Here is a 26,040-nt window from a genome sequence, read left to right as displayed (position 1 = left end):
AGATCTGCTGCTCGCGTGTTTACTTACTGCAGGAGTGAACTCTGTGTGGCAGCTGCTGAGCAAACACTGCAGCTCTTAGTCGGACGTAAAAGCAACGAAAATGAAGCCTGTCAGATTGCGAGTCAACCCCAAACGCGAAGTACATTTATTAAAATGTACCATGTGAAAGGGTCAGGCTTATGGAACAATACATGTTTCCTTTTTGAACTCTTTCTCTGTTAAGTGTTGTAACACTCAAAAATACACATACTGCATGCAAGATTTTACTCAAAAGTAACATTAGATTTGAAAACGCAGAGGTATTGTCAGAAAAAATGTGCTTACGAATTACACAGGTTTCTTTCGTAAAAGATTCTGCACCAATGAAAACCAATGACTGCACTTGATTTCAATCTGGTAACCATCTGTGGTAATGGAGTCACTTATTGCGTTGATACCAGAGCTTCTGCTCTGCTTGGAAAACTCACCGGACACCTGTTCTGTAAAGTACCATCTGCAGAATGACCTTTCAACTTGTGCTTTTTTTTGGGAAGAAGAAGACAGGGAGCCAAATATACCAAATCAGCCAGATGGAGAGGGGTGCGTTGGTGCAGCCAAAGAAATGTGCTTTTTCAACATGGATTTATATGACGGAGCAACAAATTGCATTGAAAGTTCTTCATCAGGCGCATCAGGACGTTACAATAGAACTCTGCATTGACAATCTGACCCTGGCAGACTAACTTATGGTGCAAATTCTTGTAAATGTGGAAGAAAATTACAGCTGTCCTCTTGGTTGTGCTCCACACCTACAGTTCTCCATCTTTAAGCTTGAATCCTGATTGCTGTTTGATCTGAGGGTCATAGCCGAAGACCCAAGTCTTGCAGCCAGTGTTGATCGTCAATGATCTCGGCCTGCTATTGGAGATCCTCACACGTTTCAACATGGTGTCACATCTGCAGATCCATAGTGAAATCAGAAAACACCTACAAATGGTCACAAAAGATTGTATAATGCAAGTTCTGATGTTTATTACGTCACAATGTCGCATGAAGTTACTGATTGCATCTGCTGCTGCATGCACGACAAGAACACAATGTGAACTTTTTGATCCTATCTCCTCGTCTGTGGTTACTTTTAGCTGCTCACATAGTTGGTTGAGGCCAGATTGTGGTCTTGATTCAAACCGTAGTGTCAAAGTGCTGCGTTCAGTGGGTCCATCATCAACCCTGAGCACCTGGAACTGTTAGCCTCGGCGTGGCTTTTCAAGCACTTAAACAAAAAGTTATGGTTTAGAGTAACTATTAGGGCTGGACCCGAATATCCCGAATATTGGTTCGCTACGGCAGTATCTGGATATTAATTTTGGTAGAATATTCAGGCCGTCGCCTCCACAACCCCACCACCACCACCACCAGGTGGACGTCACGGGGCAGAACGAATATTCGGATATTCGTCTTTAGTAGGGCCCAATATTCGGAGCCAGAAATGCTAATGCTACATTGTGTTAGCTAATGGTGTGAAAGGCTCATTGATGATCAGAAAACCCTTGTGCAGTTATGTTAGCAACATGATAAAAGTGTGAGTTCTTGGGGAAAACATGAATTGTCAGGGTGACTCCAAACGTTGAATGGTAGTGTAAATAAGTAAGAAGAGTAACTATAATGTTTGCTGAGGAAAATCTATAGTTTATTTGTATGAGAGGTTGAACTTTCTATTGCGGTTTGTGCAACTTTATTGCAAAATCACAAAAAGTCATTTGAGAAGCTAAAATACCAAGTTTGAAGGCTTTTTTTAAAAACTTTTCTAGTAAAATAATACCCATCTGAGTTCTGGCTTTTGCACTATGGATTACCAAGGTCAATCTATTCTTCAATTCCAGTCAAATAGTTTCATAAAACAGTCTTTTCCTTGATTTGTCAAAGGCATTCATGACAGAGAGCTACCATCAGTAGCTGTGATATTGTGAGAAAAGTAAAAGGTTTTTGTGTTTCATGGCACAGAAACTCTTCCCTGCCATGATTCTCTCAAAGCAGCAGTAATAGAACCAAACACAAAAATGCACCTGAGGCCATTTTAGCCCATTTCCTGGTAAAACCAGCCAACGGCACACACGTCCTCACATATCACTAGAAAGTCAGCCGCGGGAAAAAATGCTTCACATATCTGAGTGTCAAATTGATTTCTCTAATCCTGACTAAGTGCAGTTCCGAGGAGGCGTCGGGATCCGGTAAACAGGTTATTTTTAACCCTCAGCTCCCCTTCCCTGAAGCAGGCCAGAGGTATTCGCTTCCTTGTACTCGTTGTTCTCGGTACTCGGCGGCCAGGACTCGCTTGTTGATCCTGTGTGAAGTGTTGATCAGCTGACGGGCCGCCGCTGTCCTGCAGTAGAGTTTGTTAAAGGGGTCAGCTCACCCGCTTTAAACAAACATACGTCCACTCTGTGCTCTGGTGGAACAACAACATGTGTAGATGAAGGGATCTGAGGCGGCTGAAAGGTCGAGAAAGAGCTCCTAAGTGGATTTTAGTCAAAGCCTGTCAAGGCCTTGATGCTAGAATTTTGTGTTGAAGTTTAATATCAACAACAATATGTAAGTTCATGCATTTGCAGAAAAACATCATCTGGTCAGTTCTGTCTAATAAGTTGCAATGATTAATCAATAGTTATCAATTATTTTTTACAGTCAATTAATTTTGGAACTTTCAGCTTCTTAAATGTGAATATTTTCAGGTTTTTTTTTTAAATTCCTCCACAACCACTAAACTGAATATCTTCACTTTGTGGATAAAATAACAGCTTTCATGTCACAATTTCAGGATTGTGGAGGACAGCAATTGTAATTTTTCAGTTTTTTTTAACTCTTCAATGACGCCTAAGTGGTTGTCTTTGGTTTGTGGACAAAATACGAGATTTCATGTCAGAAATTCAGGATTTACGACGCAAGTAATTTAGAATTTTCATTATTTCTTTCAGTTTTTTTTTAGCTCCTCTGTGACACTAAACTGAGGATCTTCAATTTGTGGACAAAATAGGAGATTTCAGGACATTCTTTCAGAGTTTAGGAACACTAGTTTTAAATTTTTCACAATTGTTTCTAGCTTTTTTTAATCTCTCTGTGAAATAAACATAATATTTTTGGTATATGTACTAAAAATAAGAAATATGAGAACAGAATTTTAGGATTTAAGAGACAAAATTCACTATTTTTTTCAATTTATTAAAGCTGCTGTCCGGAGTTTCCGTTTGTTTTCAATTTATGTATCATTTTTAACAAAGCTTAAATGTGTTAGTCTAGTTCGATACTATAATATAAAGTTAGTTAACGCGATATGAAAATTTATTCCTGAGCTCCGCCTTCCTCTCATAGACCTCCATGTATTCCAAAAGCGCCGGTCGCTGCCGACCAATCAAGTTCGAGCTTCAGCTTTCATGCTGTCAATCAACGGTTACGCGCACAGCAAGCAAGCCCATGCAGAGGTGGGCGAGCTACGCACTACGCAAACCGCGCGCACATTGTTTTGCTTGTGGAGGAGGAGCATCAGGGCTCAGCAACTTCCAGAAAAGTTACCAATCCCACGGCTTGTCAGGCCAAGAGACTGCAGGACGTTTTTTGGCTCGGGGTGCTCCCCTCGCTCCCCGACCACGGCCTCCATAGCCCGCCTGACGGCTTCGTTTAGATGCCCGACCTCTGAGGAAGATGTTGGGGCGTCTGGGACATACTCTTCGTCAGAGGAGTCATGCAATTCTGAACTCTAGATAGAAATAAATAAACAATCTAACACATATACACGCGTAAATGCACTAAGTTTGATAAACAACGTCATCGAGAGGGATACACGAGTGTAATCACATATTGAAACTTTACTCGTTCGTCCTAGCAGATTCATGTTATTTTGGTATTAGGACAAGTTAGACTCAATACAGCATTCTAACGTAATTCCTTTATTATTTACTAAATGTACTAAATGTAGAAGAGTGGAAAACAGCAAAACAGGCGAGATGCTGCAGCACTCCGGGCACTCCTCTCATGTACTGCGCGCGTGCACAAATAAAGGGGCGAAATCAGAGGGAGGGACCAACAGTGTTTTGGGAGACGCTGCGATTCAAACTCCGGACACGAGCTTTAACTCCTCCATGACACTAAACTGAATATTTTTGACATACAAACTAAAAATGAGAGATTTTAGAACATAATTTTAGGATTTAGGAAACATTAATTATAATTTTTCACCATTTTTTTAAACTCCATTGTGAACTAATCAGAATATCTTTGGTTTGTGAACAAAATAAGGGATTTTAGGATGTAATTTTAGGATTTAGAACACAGTCATTGCAATTTTTCACCTTTTTTAGTTTTTTGAACACCTTTTCAGTGCTAAACATAATATCTTTGGTTTGTAGACAAAATAAAAGGTTTCACATCATAATTTTAGGATTTAGGGCATAGTACTTGTAATTTTCACAATGTTTTTCAAGTTTTTTTAGCTTCTCTGTGACACTAACAGTAAGAGATTTTCGGAGATAATTTTAGGCTTTAGGAAACACTAATTCTTAATTTTCACTTTTTTCATGTTTTAACTCCTCCACAACACTAAACTTAAGATTTTTAGTATATGGGCTCAAAATAAGAGATTTGAGAATGTCTTTTTAAGATTTAAGAACTCAACTGCAAACTAATCAGAATAATTTTGGTTTGTGGATAAAATAAGTGATTTAAGGATGTAATTTTAGGATTTAGGAGACAGTAATTATAATTTTCACAATTTCTTTCTCTTTTTTTAAACTCCTCTGTGACATAAAGTAAATATCTTTGGTAAAAGGACAAAGTAAAGGATTTCAGAACATTATTTTCAGCTTTGAGAAACCGTAATTGAAAATTTTCACAGGTTTTTTTTTTTTTTTTTTTTTTGCAGTTTATCGAGCAAACAATGGTGGAAATAATGACTAACTGCAGCTCTACTGCCCAGTGGACAACCTGCAAATGCTTTCCAGGCCTTTTTAAGACATTCTTTAACATTGCAACCACTACAAAGTAACTCCCACACTCATCTGTCGTACCACGCCCCAAAAAAGCCCCAAAAAAGCCCCATAAAAGCCCCAAAAGCGAAGAGAGGATTTTGTTTTCATCTGTGTGGGTGGTGTGAGTCTGTAAAGTGGTGAATTGTAGCAGAGTTATCCATGTTCTCATGCATTCATTAATGCATTATTGCACAATACTGCGAGTGTACGTCAAGACATGAGAGAAAGAATGTAAGAGCTGTGCCAAATGCTAACTGTACACCGTGTACGTTCATAGTATTCTGTTTGGAATTTATCATGTGCTCCAAGCAATTAAACTTGACAGAAAGAAAAGAAAATAGCTTCTTTTAGTCTTTTGCATTGCATTTTGTGTTGTTTCCTGTGCTCTTTTTCTTGACTTTTGCTGTTTAAACACTGCAAACATTTGAGAAAGAGCTGAAACCTGCTGCTAGAAAGCTGCAGAAATGTTCCCTGCACACACATGGTTTGAGTTTCTGCAGGCAGTAAAACAGGACCCAACGTTTTTTTTTTAATTTTTTTATGTGTGTTTCTGAGTATCGCGAAGGCAAACAGCTCATTCCACGACAGCGGTGGCAGTGAACTCTCCAGCTGCAGCTCTTTCTCTAGAAGGCCAGTAAAACAACTTCCAGGAAAACGCTGATATTTGCCTCTGGCTGAGCTGCGTGCCGGAGTTCGGTTTCAGCGATTATCCAGAGCTGACGTGCAGCTCAGCCGGCCTCCAGAGGAACAAGAAGTCACGGCAGCAGCAGAAACACAGAAAAGAAGCAGATATTTATTGTATACAGTGTAATTTTCCTCTCTGTTTCCCTGCAGACGTCCCTGAGAGACGCCCACACCTCACTGGCTGTGTCTCGGCCGACATGGAGACTTTCCACTGCACGTGGAACGTCGGATCTTTCCAGAATGTCTCCGAGCCGAGAGACCTCAGATTATTCTACATTAATAAGAAGTGAGGAGGGAAACACTTTGTCATTATTTACATGTGGTTTTTTTAAAATGTAAACTGAGTCAAAGAATGAAGGGACAAAAGTGGAGCAGCAGCAGCATCTTTACACCCTAAAAACACGTCATGTTCGGGCAAAATGTGAAGCTTTAGGTCACTTCTGTTTTTACTGACTGTAGTTGCGCACATAAAAGGCCAGAAAATCAACTCAAAGCATGAAAAATACAAGCCGCTTGGTCTTAGAGGTGATTCAGATTAAATTAAAATGAATCCAACGTGTCAACTACACCAGATTTCTAAAGAAGCACCTTCAGTTCTGACTGAGGTGAAGTGAGGTGACTGGTTTCAATGCTCCACTGCTGTAACTGAAGCTTATCTCAATGTATTTCTCTCTGTGCTGTCGAGGCAAAGTCCACTTTAAGTTGTTTTTTATGACTCCCTTCATTGTCAGGATTATTGCCTACTAATAGGGACACATATGGAAAGTGAATTTTCTAATTAGAGCCAACAATGTGTTCCTCCAATTTTGTGACTTCCATGCATTGTCCGTGGCGCTCAGTCTCAATCCCACTGGTTTCTATTGAAGGCGTACATCTTCGTCAAATAAGTAAATACTTAAATATTTTAACCCTGAGACGTCAATTTAAAAAGGTTACGCAAAGGTCCTTAAAGACAAAAATGTCTATGGTAAAAATGCAAAACAAAACATGTTACATATAAGTAGTTTTTAGTTTTCAGTGATTCATTTCTTTCAATCTACTTCAGTCTCAAGCTCATTGGTTTTTCATGAAGATGTACATCTTTGCCAAACAAATATCTGCTTAAATATTTCAAAAATTCTTGGTAGATTCCTAAAAAAGCTTCACACTTTTGTTTTTATCGAAGAGTAGTCGAACCAAAGCAAATAGTTCACTTGTTTAGGACTGTTTTCAGATGGGTGAACACATATTTGATACCTGAGTATAAAAATATATAAAATATATAGAAAAACAATTCACACAGGTCCTTAAAGACAAAAATGTCTATGTCAAAAACAATGCCAAAAAATGTCACATACGAATGTTATTTTTCACTTTCAAGGACTATTTTTGGGTTAATGCACATTTGATGTTCAAGTGAGTATTTAAATTTCAACTAGCACTTTTGACTTTTTCAAAAGGCTCGTCGAAGCAAAACAAATAGTGAAATTGTTTAGAACTATTTTCAGCTGTGGATTAATACATATTGGCTGCTTTAATCAGAATTTAATTGCAGATGAACACTATGCAGAACTAAGTAAACTAGTGTGTGTTCATTGTAGTTCAGAGACAACCAAGTGGCTCATTAATGTGTTTTTAGTAGTTTTTGGACAATAATGGAGCTCTAGGAATAACTCTAGAGGTGTGTTTTTGATTATAGTTGGTGATTTAATGGTAAAATATAAGATATCTCCAACCTTGTCCCTTAAAGCAGCACCATGTCTGTATATATAACATCTACCTCCTCTATCTGTCATGAAGAAGCTTCATCTTCCACCATATTTTCATCACGTCAGCCTCATATATTCCTTTCTCAGGCCGTCTCTCATCCTGATGTATTTATGGAGGCTCCTTCCTGCTGGATAATCGCTCTGACAGTTCGCTGATCCTCGCCGTCGCTCTTTGCATTACTTGAACCATCTCGGCGTGCTGGAGCCACAAAGGGAGCAATTTAGGAAATATAATGCATCCGAGTCATATTTTCAACTGTCAGGTCGACGGTGGTATAAATCCATGCAGCGCTCTCCGTGTGACAGTCTCGCTTTCGATGGTGACTCATGTCGTAATGCTCCGTCACGTGTTTGGAATCGATCACACGGTCAATGACAGCCTGAAGCTTGGCTGTAAAAATGATACCACAAAATTAAATCAGAATAGTACACAGGTGGCCTTCAGTTTTATTTTGTTTAAATTTAATTCATTTGAATAAACTTTAAATTAATGAAATGCATTTAGTTTTATTAAATTTAGTTTTATTCTGTTTTGCTTCATGTTATGTTGTTTTATTCTTTTTGGTTTTATTTTATTTATTTGACGTTATTTTATTGTATTTTACTCTAATTTATTCTATTTTATGTTATATTATTCTATTTTATTTGTTCTATTTTTATTTTACTTTATTTTTGTTACATTATATTTTATTTTATTTTATTCTATGTTGTTTAGTTTATTTTTTCTATGTTATGTTATTTTATTTTATTTCTATTTTTAATTTATTTTATTTATGCTATGTTATATTATTTTATTATATTATTTTTATTTATTATATATCGTTTATTTTATTTATTCTACTTTATTTTTTCTATTTTATTCTACTTTATTTTATTTTAAATTATTATTTTTTATTTAATTTTATGATATTTAATTTTATTTTTTTTACTAATCTGTTTTATTTTATTTTGTTTGATTATTTTCCAGGTAGAGTTAGGATGTTTTCCTTTTAACCAACAAACAAGTTTGAACAGAATCCTGCTGCTGAACTTCATTGAAATTTACTCATACTCAAATTTACTTTAAATATCCAAATAGGGGATCCTAATGCTCTTTTTAACATACTGCACTTTTTTCTTCAGCAATTCTTTGGTCACATTTTGTCAATTTTCCCAGAAATGCATCACTAAAATACATCCACGATGTCTGTAGCTTATAAGTTGCTCCCCTTGATTTTGCAGAATAGAACTACTTCATGCCTATTTTAAGAAATTCTAAGAAAGTAAGTTCCCAGAATGAATTCTGCATTTCAGATTAAATCACATTAAATCTAAATATCCCTCAGATACATATGTTTGTCTTTTCACGGTTCCTCAGTTTGGATATTTGTGGTCACATTTGGATAATTTCACGTTTGCTGGGGGGATGTTTTCCTTTCAACCAACAAACAAGTTGGAACAGAATCCTGCAGCTCGATTTCCTTGAAAGTTGCTTTGAATATTCAAACAGTGGATCCTAACGATCTCCTGAACTTACTGAACTTTTTTCTTGAGACATCCTTTATTTAAATTTTTCCTAATTTTATCAAGAAAATCAGAATCACTTTATTCATCCCCGTAGGGAAATTCAGTGAATTCAGAAAGTGTTCACAATGTTGACAGTTTATAAGTTGTTCCACTTGCAGAATAAAACTACTGCAGGTCTACTTGCAAAATACTAAAAATTCTACATTTTAGGTTTGAGTAGAGCTCAGTAAATGAAATTGTAAAATCAGGAATGTAGCTGACATCCATAAACTCTCCTCTATAGTCGCCCTCAGGTCAAAATGTCAGTTTTGTTCACAGGATATCCCATAATCCAACCGGCTGATTACCTTGAAATGTACTGAGAACACTTCTGCCCCTGGGCATAAATACTTTCAAATGTCCTGCTTTGTTGAATCAAGTCGTCTTTCACACTGACTGGAGTGTTGTTTCCTTCCACCCTCCTCTCAGGCCTCCTGCGTCTCCTATAAACTGGAGCGAATGTCCTCACTACAGCACCGAGAGGCCCAACGAGTGCTTCTTCAACAAGAACCACACAACCATCTGGACGTACTACGGCGTCCAGCTCCGCTCCAGGAATCGTGACGTCCTTTATGACGAGAAGCTCTTCTATGTTCAGGATATTGGTGAGTTTCCCGCCTCACTGCCCATCTGTCAGGATCAGATTTCCACCTTACTTTCCTCTCAAAACTTCAGTGACCAGACCAGGAATCATAATCCCAAATCCCACATTTCAGACCGCAAACAAATCCCAACTTTTTTGCCTCGGAATGACATTTTGCAAACAGTTTAGTGAAAAAAAAAGTACTAAAACTTTACCCAAACTTACAGATTAGGTTCTGTTCTATTAATACCAATTTCTGTGACAAACCTGGTCAGTTCATGTCAAGATTTTTAGCCTTATTAGCTGTCAGGAGCTGTAGTTGTTTTAATGTCGACCTGTTGTCCAGATAGAAATATCTCAACAACAATTGGAGGAAGCCTAGAGCCTTTGGTGGCCCCCGTAGATATACCTCTAGTGTCATTATGAGGCTGACATCAGTGGTTATGAGCAGAAGTTTCAAAAACTGTTGGATGAATTGCCAATAAAACGTTCCCTGGATATTTTAAGTCCCCAGAGGAGCAACTTTCATGACCTCTAGTACAGGGCCGTGCAGAGACATCAAAATTACAATACAATAAAATACAATACGTACAATATAACTGGCTGAATTGTAGCATAAAGAATGTAACATGGAATCCTGACATACCATATTATTGTTCACACCTCATATCTTTGTTAAGGGCCGTTTATGTTTGACCTGATGGGGTACATCAAACAGCTTCTGTTGAGAGGGTTGGTGAGGAGGCTGCTGCTGCTGCTGATGATATCGCTGGAGGTGGACTCTATTGATCTGAGAGTGTAGATGCTAAAGAGAGCATGAGAGAGATAGTAGCTGATTAAACAAGTGTTATGTGATCATGACAAGATGCAAAGATAACTAGCACTGAAAATGGCTGACTGTGACCTTCCATCCTGCTGATAGTTTGTAGGAGGCTAGTGCTGAGAGGCTGCATCCAGGCTGACTGTTGGAACTAAACAGAACAAGCTGCTCATTGGTAAACTGAAAGGGGAACATTAATGGGAGGACCAGAATAAAGGAGGGGTGGAGGTACAGCCTAAATCCACAAAGCCATAATTCAAGCTGTGCATTAATTTAGGACATAGGAAGATGAAGTATTGAGTTGAATTTAGATCACCATTAGACACTGGACTGTTTGACTGTGGCTACTCTTCCTTGCTGGATCATGGTGGAAATGAGGTATACTATGGACTGAAACCAACCTGTCACAGCCTGATAATGCATCACTTTAAGGCTCAATGCTATTTAAATGGCTAAGTTATATACAAATTAACCAACAGTTTAGTTGCCATGAATGTAGAAATTAGCTGTAGAGACAGAAACTATTTCTTGCACTGGGCTGTAAACATGTTTATTTCAACTTTAGTTGGACATTTTAACATGGGGGGTCTATGGGGATGACTCATTTGGCCTCAAGTAGCCATTTGAGGAATTGCGGTTTCTTGAACTTCTGTGTTGACGTCATTTTTCTGCTCTAGAGGATGCAGCTTGTTCACATCATTAAATGGATTACAAGCAAAATCACTGTGGTCGACATTTAGGATCTTTATAGAAGTATCTTGACGAATATTCATTGGATCACTGGATGAAATTTAGTGGACTTCCATTGATCCTAGAGGTTGAATAGCTCCTGTCCACTGATCTTTCATGTAGCTCTACTATGATGTCAGAGTGTCCTTTTGTCCAGTTTGGTCCAGGGCTGTTTTTCATGGTGGTGTTTACAACAGTGTGCTTCAAACTTTGTGGTGATCATTGAGGGAACACCTCTTTCCTGTTTCAACGTGACAGTGAGTGAAGCAGAACTCTGGCTCCGAGCCAAAACTTATCACTCAACATCAGTGGCTGACTTCACTAATTCTCCTCTGGCAGTCTGAATGCAAAATGTTGTTTCAGACAAGGCACAATCCAAAACAGTGGCAGAACAACAACCTTTATTTTGAAGTGGCATTCTCTTCAATAAATACATACTGTATGGATGTGGTCTGAGGGTGTCGAATTGCTTTAATGCCTGCAGCAGAAAAACACACTCGCGGACAGTGATCTTGACAAAAGAATTGGACTTCAACTTAATATTATGTGATTTTTGCCATAAATATGCTTTAAAATGATTTTCTGTTCTGCAGTACAACCAGATCCTCCAGTACGCCTGAACTGGACGCTGCTGAATGTGAGTTTGACTGGCATTTACTACGACATAATGCTGAGCTGGAAGCCTCCACAGTCTGCAGATGTGGAGACGGGATGGATGAGGCTGCAGTACGAGGTCCAGCACCGTGACATCAACTCTGAGCTGTGGAAAAAGGTGAGTGTATCCATGAATCCAACATGTCTTGGGGGATTTTTTTAAAGCAATCATTTAACTCCCATCAAAGGAAGATGCTGCAGCTGTGTCAGGTGTTTGAACCTTGTTTTCTCCACCACAGTCCGACCTTGTGAAAAGCACATCTTCCTCGATTTATGGACTCCAGACCAACGTCAACCATGAGGTTCGGGTTCGGTGCAAAATGGTAGGCGGGAAGGAGTTTGGAGAGTTCAGCGACTCTGTGTTCATCCACATTCCATCTAAAGGTAAGCTCGTTACAGAGTTTACAGACTGGGATAGATAGGCTGAAAGATTACATGTGTGTTTATAAAGATTATACATTAAACGCATACAAGCTATGGCTAAATGTCTTAATGTTCCTGCCAACAATTACCTAACTGCTCCCTTGTGCAGTTTTCCTTTTTTTAGACTGTGATTTTATAATATGTGACTTTGTGTGTGCTTCCTTCTTCTACCAGTTTCAAGATTCCCAGTGGTGGCTCTGCTCATCTTTGGCGCCTTGTGTTTAGTCGCCATCCTGATGTTAGTCATCATATCGCAGCAAGAAAAGTAAGTATATTACTGTCGCCAGGAGTTCTCTGCAGAGCTGGATAATATTGAAAATCTTTGCAGTGTGCTTCCCATTGATCAATTCTCTGTGTAGGCTCGCTAACCTTGAAAAGCTGCTGTAGTGTTTGCTTTGTGCGGAGCTTGTTTGTCTCACATCTGTAGTGTTGTGCTGAAACCTGACATCGAGCTCCTTTTCTACTTTCCTTTATATGTTATGTGAAAATCACCACTCTTCATTTGTTTATTCCTTAAGGTTGATGGTTATGCTTCTGCCTCCGGTTCCTGGACCTAAAATAAGAGGAATTGACCCTGAGCTACTCAAGGTACAGTCCAACCACGTTACAACACTTCGTAACGCAACAAAGAGATATGTTCTTGTCCATGTGAAAGAGATAGAGCTCAGGTTAGTTGTTAAATGTCTGTAGTCGACTGCGCTTCATATAAACCGGTTTCCAAGTGGTCACTGAGCAAGTGTTAGCTCTATTATTGTAGTTCCTAATGCGAAAACAAGTCCATGTGGTTTATTTAAAAGACAGTGGACATCTCATACCTGTCTGAAACCATTCCTTCTCTGTGAAACCAAGCTGTAGCTACCACATCTTGAAGCTAAAGCGACTGTAGGAGGCTCTTAATGTGCAGTGCCACCAACTACTGCTTAATGCTGGGTCTAGCACCACCTTCTTTGTGGAAATACGAAGGCCATTATGCTTTGTAAATGAATGGTAAATGGTAAATGGAATTCACTTAGTGGTACTCAAAGTCCTTCACGGTTTCCAATGGCGACAGAGCTGCTATGCAAAATAATAATAATAATAATAATGGATTGAATTTATTTAGTGCTTTTCTTTAAAGGCATACTCAAAGCGCGTACAATGAATCCATTATTCATTCACTCACACATTCTCACTGTGGTGGTGGTAAGCTACACTTGTAGCCACAGCTGCCCTGGGGCAGACTGATGGAGGCGTGGCTGCCAATCCGTGCCTACGGCCCTCCGACCACCACCAACATTCATACACATTTATACTCCAGTGTGAGAGCAGCACTGGAGGCAAGGTGGGTAAAGTGTCTTGCCAAGGACACATCAGCACATGACTAGGACAGAGCGGGAATCGAACCGCCGACCCTTCAATCATTGGATGACCCGCTCTACCAACTGAGCCACAGCCACAAAATGGTGAAACAAAATTGGTGGACAACTTCCCTTTACACAAGTCACTGCAGTCACATTTGCTAACCTTAGAGCATCTTAAAAGTGTGCTGGTGGTCCTTTTGAAAATTATTCTTCCATTGTAAAGATCTGATGGCTGTTCCTGTTTCTGTTCCTGTTCTTTCAGACGTTGTCAACAATCATTGACAACCATGATTGTTGGTTATCTCACTTGCTGCTCTTTCTACTTCGATCTTAAGTTTTGCAGCTTCTGTTTTAAGAATAAACAGTAATTTCCTCCAGACATGTAATTCTGCTGTTACACAGTATGCTGTTGCCAGAGTATTTCAGGATGATTAATGTAACTGCACATTGGAACTCTGCATGCAACCAATAATCTGTCCAGTTCATTAGGTTTCACTTGAGGTAATTCTGACATTTAGACACGTATATTCATTCTTCTTTTTAAAGTAACTATACAATATTTTTCACACACCTGTCTGAGTTGCTGCACTGCATTTACTGAGTGGTGATGGCAGCATCTACTAATGGTTGTGAGATATTTAGGAAAGATTGGTAAACTTCAGCTTCAGAAACCAACCTGTATTCACCTCCTCTAAAGTCCATTAGTCTCTGCGTGCACATTAGTCATTCTGTGCCGAGTAAATTCTCACCCTGTTGGAAACACTGAGCTATAACAACAGCTTACATTATTCACTGGATTTATTGTACAACTGTCAGAGCAGCAACATTCCAAGCTGTAAAAGGACAGAATCTTTAAGAAGCATGTCCTGTACTGTGATATGTACGTAACCGACAGAGCTGCCCTTATTCCTGCAGTGTGTTAGCGTTAGGCAGCGAACTGAAGAACTGATGAGTCAGAAGTGATTCTCTTGTGTCCAGGCCTTTACATTAATGCTTCACTTAAAAATGCATAAGAGAGACCGTTCAACATGTAGCTCATTTGACTTTATTATATTAATTCAACAAGGGCGTTGAGATTGAGAGAAACTTTTTGAAACATAAACGGGGTTTGTGATTATCTGAGCACCACAAGCTAAATTCCTTTTGACTCTGTTGTATTGGGATGTCAACTGAAGTCTCAAAAACATTATGCAGCATTTATCTCTTTCGATTATCTCTGATGTTGTTTCTTAGAGTTCATCTTAGGTTTCTGTTCCTAACAAGTCTGGGCAAACCCAACAAGATCATTTGTGCTTTTGGCATCATTTTTGATATGTTGTCACGGTCGGGATTCTCAGAAAATATCTCGGTATGTACAGTGATGTATTGCTGATGGGAAATGATTGTCAAAGCTAAAAAAAACAACTGGATTGATCCCCCTGGATATCTCTTGATTACCACCTCTGTTTTGTTTCTCCCACAGACGGGGAAGCTTCGGGAGTTGACGTCCATCCTGGGTGGTCCTCCTGACTTGAGGCCTGAACTGTACAACAGCGACCCCTGGGTGGAGTTCATCGATCTGGACATCGAGGAGCACAACGAGAGACTGACAGACCTGGACACTGACTGCCTCATGGACCAGTCGCTGTCCTCCAACTGCTCCCCACTTTCCATCGGCTTCAGGGACGACGACTCGGGTCGTGCCAGCTGTTGTGATCCAGATCTACCCAGCGACCCGGAGGCGTCGCCCTTCCATCCTCTAATCCCAAACCAAATCCTCAGTAAGGAACCTCCATGCCAGACAGCCTCTGAGTCCAGCTCCACAGTAGAGAGCTCCAGCAATGTGGAGCCTCTTGCTGCCACCAAAGAAGCCTTCTACACCCAGGTGAGCGAGGTGAAGCCATCTGGTAAGGTGCTGCTGTCACCTGAGGAACAAACCGAGGTGGACAAAAGTAAAGAAAAAGACGACATGATGGAGAAGGAGAAAGAAAAGAAGGAGTTTCAGCTCCTTGTGGTGAACGCAGATCACAAAGACTACACCTCAGAGCTCAACACAGGAAAAATAAGCCCAAAATTACCCCCAGGAGATCCGAGTGAACCCTGCCAGACAGGCGTTGCACCATCCCTTGAATCGGACACCATCCCCGCGTCCCAGCTGCCCCCAGCTCCCGTCTACACCGTGGTAGAAGGTGTTGACAGGCAGAACAGCCTCTTACTGACATCGAACTCAACACCAGCACCGCAGCTGATAATCCCGAAAACCATGCCGACGCCGGGCGGCTACCTGACCCCCGACCTTTTGGGAAGCATCACACCGTAAATCAGTGGCAGAAGAAAATCAAAGACGATTCCGTTATATAGGCAGGTCGACCTTTGAGGGATCCAGCGCTGATTGTCAGCTCGCCTAGAATAGTCTGTCAGTGTCCTGCCACCACCTCTACCTCCTCCGACGTCCACTGCATCCTCTGATAGGGCTGCGAAGTCGACATGTTTGGATGTTTGGAATTAGCACTGGGGGATGAGAGAGCACACAAGAAGGTGTTTTTCTCCAGTTGTGCAAAGGGAACCGATCAAAAGGAAACCTCGAGATCATAACTGCCTCAATTTTTCAATATTCAAAATCTGGGTATATAAAGTGCACCTAATAAATGAAAAACGTTCTTCATTAAAGCAACATGATCAATTTCTGGCTGCTCGGGATCAGAATAGCTCCCCAAATTCACACTGATGAATGTAATCCCAGTAGTCTTTCTCCCGATAGCTCCAGTTCGGTCTCTAGTAACTTAGTAATGCCAAAAGTTCCACTTTCTTCACCAGCTAGTTGTTTTGCTCATCAGTAATTCATTGCCCTAAGCTAAAAGCTTATTTCCCTGTAGTTTCGTTGCTACGACACCTTTCGCATCACAAGTTGTCATTTTATTCAGTGTTATTTAAAAATACTGACTAATGCAGCTTAGCGTGTATTTAATTGTACATTTTGTACGTATAAAAATATTTTTGGATGAAATCAGACCTTGTGTATATTTGAGTTCAACATTTTTAAGCTTTTCATAATGTTTTTATTCCTCTTTAGGCTTTAAGATCATCATTGCCACAATGAAAATGTTGCATCACTCAATAACTCATTATTTTACTTTTATACTCAGCTTGTGTCAGCACAAAAAAAAAACTAAACACGGTTTGTTTGTGAAAGAATCAACTTGAGTATGGTAGAAGATGCTAATTTTACTCTGATGCTACCACATATTGTGTTCTTATGCTCTGAAAATGCAATATATTTTGAGCTGATGCTGAAAATGTTAGTCTTATGCTCAGCCAGTATTAGTTTAAGTGCATTGGTCGTTAGAGTTTTTTTTTATTCTACATTCATTTGTGGTTGGTTCATGTAATGCAATTTACAAGTCAGGGGTCAGTTTTTTTTTTCAGTGTTAAGCTTGTACAGTTATTGCATTTTAAATATTCCAAAGTATGGACAAATAAAAAACTTTGAGAAATTTGCTTTTGTCTCTCAACTCATTTTTGATTTGTTTCTGCTTTTTTAAACTGGACGTCAAAACCCAACAACAGGTTTGAAAGCCGTGTTATCTTTAAAAAAATTACAAAATTCACATTATTTATCACAACAAGAAAACTTGAAAACATAATTGTCAGATTTTTTTTGCTTTTTGACAGTAATTGTACTTTTAATTGAAAAATATACCATAAACCATATCAAAGTTTGAAATTGTGATGTTTTGCCAAATGTACTCATTCTGTATTTCTTGTTAAATGAATTTTTTTAAAGAAACTCCAAATACACAAATATTCTGTGACATTTACACTGAGCAGAGATGACACTGACAGGAAAACAAAACAGGATTGATCCATAAAACAAATGCAGCTTGGCTCAAAAATGTTATACAGAGAAACACGTTGTTGGAAGATACATTCAGCACAGTGAAATATTTGAGTGTGTAGAGGTTTAAAATGTAAATATGAATAATCTAATAACCTGTGTCATGTGGGGCCCCATTTTTTTCTAGTACTGACAACACCTGTGGACATGTTGATTCCACGTTTTAAGAAGTTTTATAGAACAAATAATCAAAGAAATTCAGTTTTTCTTTTTGCATTTTTTTAGGGTTTAAGGAATTCTAACTCTGTCATACTGCACAGAAAGCATTTTTTTTTTCTTTTGTGTACTCCTAGCAATGGTTGCGCTGCTTCCATCAAGGTGCAGGATTTTATGTTGAAGTGAAAAATTAACCCACAGTGAATAAAAATGTGACAAAACACCCTAAAACTACTGGGAGTTCAGAAGGTTAAGTACCAGAATTCACTTTAAAAACTCCCAAAGCAGAAAATATGAAAGAATGAATAAAATTATTATTATTATTATTATTATTATTATTAATATAAATATAATAATAATAATAATAATAATAACAATACAGTAAATTGTAAAATATATATAATAATATATTTAACCTTAAAATTCAAGTCATTGTAAAATGACTAACCCAATTAAATTAAAATTAATCAAAATTATTGACCTGCATTTGCTATTTAAGACATTTTAAGACATTGTTTTTTGAAATACATTACAGTATAAAAATTACTTGTAAATTGTACTTATCTGGCAGTTATTACACTTTAGTATAAGATGTATTGGAACTTCTTTTTTTCCACATACAGTGCTGGAACTGAACAGCCTGTACTGGAGTACACACGTTTAGCAGCAGCCGAGCGTAGCATTAACACTTGGGTTGGCTAATTAGCAGCAGTAAAAGTTAACTTGCTGCACTGAGAGTCACTGTAGTGAAATTACAGAAGTTAAAAAATATATCATTTCAACAGCCGTTTGCTTTTTATGATACTGTGAGGATGATAAAGTCAAACTGCGTTAATCTTGACAAGTTTATGGAGGAGTTCAGCCAACTGGAACAGGTACAGTCAAGCTAGCTAGCAAGCTGGCTAGCTAACTTGCCAATACTAGCTTAATTTAGCATGTTTGGATTGTCCATTTTCAATGTTTTTTACTCAATTAGACGAAAATTAAAGAATAAATTGTGTGACGAGGAGTTATGGAAACATTTTCTCGCCTGTGGAAAATTCCAGAAGGGTTTTAGAAGTTTTAATTTAGTTATAAGCTAACATTTTAAATTAAGTCATTATTAAGCAGATAGATGTTAGCTGCTTATTAGCTATTGCGATTTCCCCTGTATTGTACTGGACGCTATTACTGTTTTGTTTTGACAGAAGAAACACAAGAGAGAAGCAAAATACAGTAAAAGTACGAAAAAGTACAGACTAAACTATGACATTCTCGTGTCATTTTGGACGACATACTAAACTATGACGTTTTAGTCATATTTTGGACGACAAACTAAACTGACGTTTAATTCACATTTTGAACGACATACTAAACTATATCTTATTCTGGGGGATATTGTGAAATAAATGACATTTTCTTTTATGAAACAGAAAATCACAGAGGTTAATGGCAAAAGCAGCATGTTGGAGATCACTTTGGAGGACGCCAACAGACTCACAAAGTTCAATCTGACCAAGGAGAAGAGTCTGATAGAGGGTAAGTTTATGGTTTTATATCCAAACCCTTATTATTAACATTTCTTACTCCAATAAATGTTACTTTTCTATGATTTAGGAGTCCAGTGGTGATAATTAGGTGTTTGTCTCCATCTGCTGGTGGATTTGCCAAAAGACAGTCATGACTCTCTTCTGTTTTGAAATAAAAAATATTAAATATGTACACATTGACAGATAGAACTGGCTGATATATTAAGAAACATAACAACTGTAGACATTTCTTAGTTTGTAATGTTATTTTGAATTGAATACATTGAAATAAAAAATACTTAAATAAGTGCTTAGAAGTTGAATTAGTCATATTCACTTACATTTTTTAATAGAATTTTGCTTCAGTATGATTATCTCGCACTTAAATTAACTTTGACAACTGGTTTTGATCTTTTTTTCTACATCTCTTACATTGACCTCATGGTTGAGATTAATTAAAAACTGAAATTAAAGTGACAATGACTTGAAATTACCCAGTAACTTTATCGTGCCAGGTCAAATGTGAATATTATTTGCTTATACACTTAGTTTTTGCATTAATCTAGATGAAAAATGTTGGATGAGGGAGTTTGTTGCTAAATAGGGTAAAGAAGGAGAAAAAAAATGTGAAAATTCAGTGGCTGAATGAACTTTTTGACCTGCGTTGTATTTATTTCTGTTTGTTCATGTGCATGCTTGGTAGCCGAATAACGGTCGAACAAACCATGAGAAGTTGTTCTGTTTGATCAACCTGATGCAGAGAAAAACAGCCTCCTGGCCACAGTAAACAGACTTCAGAAGACTCTACAGGAACAGTGCAACCTCAGAGGTAACCACGAAAACCTCTTCAACTCATAAAAATGTGGGAAAATAATCACAAAATCCCCTCTTTTGTCTTTGTTAGCAGGAAAGAGTAGGTAGAGTTGCTTTGTCTACCCTCACCACATTGAAACTAAATGGGAAAAATATGTTAAAAAATAAATAATATTCCACCTGGAGGTTTAACAGTTGTTGTTTTCAAGTGAAGACATGTCTTTTAAATTTTGATGAGTGACACATCAAATAGTGGAATTTTATTTGTCATTAAAATATAAAAACGACCACTTAAAAACACAAGAAATCAGAAAATAAACAAAACCTAAAGCTTAACAATACATTAAAAAATTGCATCATCTTAACAGTGTTCATATTTTTAATTATGTGTACAGACAAAGTATTTGAACATGTAAATATTACAAAACTGTTCATGTTTCAGTGGAGAACGAGCGACTGAAGAAGGATATAACGGATCTGAAGCGACAGAACGAGAGAACAGTGGAGGTACGAGCAGAGGAAGGACTGAACACACAGAATTTATCAATTCTAGTATCTTTTAAAATTATTTACTGTCATTGTACAGTTTTTTTAATACAGAAAAAAGTATTAATTTACATGTTCACCTGAAAACACAGGCCAAAATTGTAAATGATATCCACATCAGAAATCTGTGTTTTCATTCCTTTTCAACAGTGGATTGTAAAGTTACTTTTCTTTATTTAAATCAGCAAAAATATTGCTATTTCACAGATATTTGCTGTTACTAGAAAGAAAAACTGTGTGTATTAAGGACTGAAAAGTGGTACATTATTCGTTCAGCTGTTATTTTACAGATTTTGCTGTTTTCTTAAAATACAAAAAAAACTCTTAAAATCTCTGAAAGAATTTAGTAATGTAGAAAACAAACAAAAATAAACATGACAAAATTGTAAATAATGGCCACATCAAAATCTGTATTTGTTGTAATAGTAATGTCCATCCATCCATTCTCTATACACCGCTTTATCCTCACTAGGGTCGCAGGGGGTGCTGGAGTCTATCCCAGCTGACTCGGGCGAAGGCAGGGGGCACCCTGGACAGGTCGCCAGTCTGTCACAGGGCTACATATACAGACACACAATCACACTCACATTCACACCTACGGGCAATTTAGAGTAATCAATTAACCTCAGCATATTTTTGGACTGTGGGAGGAAGCCGGAGTACCCGGAGAAAACCCACGCATGCACAGGGAGAACATGCAAACTCCATGCAGAAAGATCCCAGGCCCAGGCCGGGATTTGAACCGGGGATCTTCTTGCTGCAAGGCGAAAGTGCTAACCAGTACACCACTGTACAGCCCAGTAAACAATATTGAAAAGCATAATATAATAAAATAAGAAAAAAACAGGCCAAAACTATAAATGCTTTCCACATCTAAAATATGTTTTTTTGTTTTTTTCCAAATAGTAGTTGTATTTATTTATTTATTTTTACAATGTGTGACCATGAAATTACTGTGTTTGAATTGGCCAAAAATATGATTTATTTATTTTTCAGATTTTCTTGTTGTCGAGTAACATCACAGAAAAAAATACCATTTTACATGAAAAAAAACAGCCAAAACTGTACTTAATCTCCACATAAAAAACAAATGTTCTTACACAGTTTACCTGTATTTAAATGAGCTAAAAAAAAAATCATAATTTTACAGATAATTCACATTATTTTGCCAGTTTCTACAGTCTCTGAGCATTACAGTATTCCCCTGTTTTTAACATGTTGTTCACAGTGTGGGAGCTCAGGTGTTTCCATTCTTTTACAGCTGCAGTCAGGTAGAAAACAATACTAATGACTCTTGTATAAAATAGTCCCGTCGTTACAGGTGTTTCTCTGATGTGTTGTGACGTTTGTGTTGTTCTCAGGTTGGAGAGGCTGAAGTTCAGCAGCTGGTCAGTAAACTGAGAGCAGAAGAAGAGCGACACCAGAGGGAGCTGGAGGCTGTGAGACGACAGTGTTGGATTGAAGTGGATGAAGCACAGCGGCTGAGTTTCAATCAGCGTAAGACCTCAACACATGACACCGAGACACTGGCCCAGATCCAGTAAACCCACAGCAGCCTGGCAGACGACAACCAGCGTCACCTGTGACATCAGTGAATTAAGTCAGTGACATTAAGTGAATGAGGCCAGCAGGATGTGAAGGATCTAAACAGTGTCCGATAAATGGGACAGTTAGTCCTTCATGGAGGCATTTCTAAGTGTGTAGCTGAAGTAGTAGACTGTGTGGAGTTTAGTGGAGTGTTGGTTGTCTGTGCAGATAAGAAACTTATTCTGTCGGCTACAATCTTTCCCTGATGAGATGCTGCCAAACCACAAATGAGATTAGAGTTAGTAGTGACCTTATCTTGCAGGCTTCACCTACACTACCATTCAAAAGTTTCTGTTTACGATGAAGTTTACAATGCTAAAAGGAAACTCACATCTACAGTTGCTCCTTTTTAAGCACTGACACCGGCACAGATGTGCATTAAAACACTTTAAAAGCACTGCGTTGTTTTAGCTCAACACAAAGTGGGAATTTTCGCTACCAAGTTCGGCTTCGTCATTCCACTGTATTGAGACACTTAAAATACTGTTATAATGCAGCCAAAGTGTGTAGTTTGTTCCGTAAAAATACAGATAAATGCTGTAAAATCAGATGCTTTTCTTGGGGAGTGACAGTTAATGATAGGACTGAACTAAACAAAGAACTGTTTAAACTAGCACCTTAATTTAGGCTAAGGCTGGTAGTTACGGTTTATTTTATTTGCAGTGGAAGCTAAAGATGCTGAAATAAAGAGGCTGCTGGAGCAAAAAGCTCTGGATCTGGAGGAGATGAAGAAGAAGCTGAAGGATCAAGAGAAGGAGAGGCAGAGCGAGCTGCTGAAGTTACAGATGGAGGTCAATTTAAAGCTACAAACAATGCAGTTATGATATTTTTTCTACAAAACTGTGATCTGTACGTATCTGTTTTATAAAGCTGGTAGCTTAACAAGGGTTTTGCATAAAAATCTGGTGTAAATGAGGTTAAAGCAGCCGATATCAACCTGCTACTGATAGAAAAGCAGGGAGAAGCCTCATGGTTTGCTTTTGAGTGTCCAGTTTCAGCTGTTCTAACCTCATTTGTGTTTGTTTTTGCAGTTTGGTGCAAAGTTAGCCAGAGTTCAGAGCACAACCCAACTGAACCAGCAGCAGCAGCAACATGGTTCCAGCCCTTTACCACAGAGCGTCTTTAAGAGGGTGAGCAGGCCACACACAACATTTTACATCCTTTATCTAAAAAGAACAAGCTTCAGTAATCAACCTGTAGCTTAAAATCTATGTGTTAGCTAGCATACTCCTTGTAGCTGATACTCTAAGGCGGTTCAGGTTCATCAGTTTGCATCCTTCACCTAAAAACTACAATTAGAGTCGAGCAAAGTGCATCAGATTTGACCTGGAAGTCTCATCCACACTCTTAAGTAAGTAATTAGGCGACCTCCCAGCATGCTTAGTCAGCTTTAGCAGCCAAACTGGACACTTGGTCACAATTTACGCCTCGTGTTCTGCTCTTTAATTTGGCCTTTCAGTGATAATCGTACAGACATGAGCTGTTTCTGCACACCAAGCATGTTTGTATAAAAAGTCTACATAAAAACTGACAGAAATGTCAACTTTTTTTAATTTTAACATGCATTTTCTTCCAATTTTTAGGATTAGGTTTATCAAAACAAGGAATTTGTGTCCATGCGTTAACATTGCATGCACTAGTAGAACTTCTAAATGTGTTTTTTTTTTGTTCCAGCTACACACAGACATTGACCTGCTGACAGTTGTTAGTTAAAGAGTGTATTTTACCTCATTTTCTGGATTCAAGCCAGCAGAAAAGTTTTGGTTTCCAGATATTTTCCTTTATTTGAAAGAAAAAATAATGTACATTTAGAATTGAAAAATGCTAAATAAGTCTTCACATGTTCTCTTTGGTACTCTAAATTGCTCGTAGGTGTGAATGTGAGTGTGAGTGTTCGTCTGTGTATGTAGCCCTGTGACAGACTGGCGACCTGTCCTGGGTGTCCCCTGCCTTCGCCCGAGTCAGCTGGGATAGACTCCAGCTCCCCCCGCGACCCTAATGAGGATAAAGCGGTGTATAGAGGATGGATGGATGTTCTCTTTGTTTTGTTAAATCACAAAAAGCATTTAGTAAATCACTCTAAATAATAGCCACATCAAATATCTGTGTTTAGAATGTGTGACCACGAAATTACACCATTTAGCTGTATTTAAACCACCTTAAATTATGGTTGTCTTGTAGATATCTGCAGGTATTTTCCCCATTTTTATAGCATTGGACCGTTACAGTCTTTTAAATATGTTTAACGTATTTTGACAGGCGGTTAACACGCATTTCCTTGCAGTTTTTCCACATAAAACAGGGAATTTGCGTCTATGAATTAGCATTTCATACAATAGCAGAACCTCTGAACGTGGTTTTCGGTTTAATCTGCAAACAAATATAGTTTTTTTGCTGACAAATGTTAGCCAAACACTGTATTTATAATAATAAATAATAATATAATATATAATAATAATAATTTCTCAGTTTATTTTTTACCTACAATGTTAGAATGTGGTTAAATTCTGTCACAAGATTGATTTGCATTTTCTGTTTTGCATTTTTTGACATTTTGCACATCACCAGGAACACAGTTACTGAAAAATGTCATCAATTCCAGGTCTAATTTGATTATAAAGCACACACAAATCATTAAAAGATACCAAAGCAGTATTTTATTGGTCATTCCTGCCACCTATGATGCTCTGTTCTCAGAAATGTTTTGCATGTCCTGTTTATGTTGCTGCTTTCTAAACGTGTCTGCGTTAATTAGTTCAGTGTGTGTTTCTTCAGAAGCTGCAGTTCTTCCAGGAGGAGAAAAACAAGGAGATCGCTGCTCTGCGTCAGAGAATCAAAGAACTGGAAGAGAGTCAGCGCAGCTTCGCCGACGGCCGTCTGAAGAGAAGGAAGTTCTAGTTTGTTGCTGCAGACCGAGGTAGAAGAACTACCTGAAATGTTCCTGCAGATCATTTGCTGAACTGTCCGGGTGCTTCTGCATGACTAGATCTGCCGTTCTCGCAGGTGACCAGTGTGCAGAGAGAACTTTCAAACACATGCTGTATTCCTGTCTAAGGCTTTAATCCAATTAGACGCCCACAGGAAGGGACAGACTGAGGGAGGGGGAGACGAGGGAGACGCACACTTCTGAATGAATCGCATCACTGGAAGGCTAATCCCACTCACTGTTTATCTCTTTTCATTCAGAGAAGTAATTTACTACGATTGCATTGCCCTGTTCTTTTTAGATTATTTGAATTCAAGCCCAAAGCCGCTGAAATCTTGTAAATTGTCTTCAGGGAGAACGTTTATACTACTGGCTAGTTGCCAGACTAGAGGTATGTTAGTATATCTTCTACTAAATTACCAAAACCATCACTTGATTTGAGCATAAAGCTTATGAGATCTTGTAAACTGTCTTCAGGGAGAACATTCATACTGATACAGACATTCTGGACTGATACTCCTGAGCACTTCTTGTTGTTTATAGTGTAGAGCTCGGTTGATACTGGACTTTGATAGCTAAAAAAGCTTGAAAAACGTTATCTGAACTGTGCAAGGCTTCCATTATCTTTTGAAATAAGAATTTTTGGGGGGATTTGCTGTCCAGATCTGTTGCCAAGAGTTTGAAAAAATAAAATTTATATGACTCTCATGTTACTGCGATCCGTTTGCTAGCTTAGATTAGCATAGAAGCTATAAACAGGTGGAAAAAAAGTGCTTTGCTTTGTCTAGGGGAAACAAAATCCACCTGCAGACTGCTTTTAACCTCTATTTTGTTTGTTTAATTTGTAAAAAAAAATATGGTTTATTGGAGTTAAGTGCTTAAATAGAAGTCTTGTTGTCACCAGGAGGTTGCTAGGCTAAGTATATATGTTAGTAAATTTCCCAGAACAACACTTGATTTGATTTTAAAGCTGAAATAATTGGTAGGTTGATCAGAAGTAGACATAAACGGGGTAAGCTAGAATTTTACATATCGATTCGGTTAGATTTAAGAACTACACCTGCGTTTTACACAAACAAAAGCAGCTTTAATTGCCCTTGTGTA

General features: G+C 38.3%; 2 protein-coding genes across 2 annotated transcripts in view; both read left to right on the top strand.

The window, feature by feature from the left end:
• The window catches only part of ghrb (growth hormone receptor b), a 29,911-nt gene extending 12,908 nt beyond the window's left edge, over positions 1–17,003 (top strand). Inside the window, exons 3-9 of the mRNA XM_022203094.2 lie at positions 5,835–5,970; positions 9,407–9,582; positions 11,703–11,881; positions 12,003–12,147; positions 12,361–12,451; positions 12,705–12,774; positions 14,989–17,003. Coding sequence (XP_022058786.2) covers positions 5,835–5,970; positions 9,407–9,582; positions 11,703–11,881; positions 12,003–12,147; positions 12,361–12,451; positions 12,705–12,774; positions 14,989–15,825 — 1,634 coding nt within the window. The 3' untranslated portion in view covers positions 15,826–17,003. The remainder of the gene's footprint in view (positions 1–5,834; positions 5,971–9,406; positions 9,583–11,702; positions 11,882–12,002; positions 12,148–12,360; positions 12,452–12,704; positions 12,775–14,988) is intronic.
• Positions 17,004–18,368: 1,365 nt separating this feature from the next.
• Positions 18,369–25,574, top strand: LOC110957199 (coiled-coil domain-containing protein 152). Its single transcript, XM_022203099.2, has 8 exons — positions 18,369–18,431; positions 18,969–19,074; positions 19,825–19,893; positions 20,320–20,384; positions 21,785–21,920; positions 22,674–22,801; positions 23,042–23,140; positions 24,786–25,574. The coding sequence occupies exons 1-8, from the start codon at positions 18,369–18,371 to the stop codon at positions 24,906–24,908; spliced, it is 789 nt and encodes a 262-aa protein (XP_022058791.1). The 3' UTR covers positions 24,909–25,574.
• The last annotated feature ends 466 nt before the right edge of the window (positions 25,575–26,040 follow it).

The sequence above is a fragment of the Acanthochromis polyacanthus genome, chromosome 18, assembly GCF_021347895.1.
Source record: "Acanthochromis polyacanthus isolate Apoly-LR-REF ecotype Palm Island chromosome 18, KAUST_Apoly_ChrSc, whole genome shotgun sequence".
NCBI classification, from domain to species: domain Eukaryota; kingdom Metazoa; phylum Chordata; class Actinopteri; family Pomacentridae; genus Acanthochromis; species Acanthochromis polyacanthus.
Note: the sequence above shows the minus strand (reverse complement) of the source record. Positions and strands in the feature narration are given on the sequence as shown.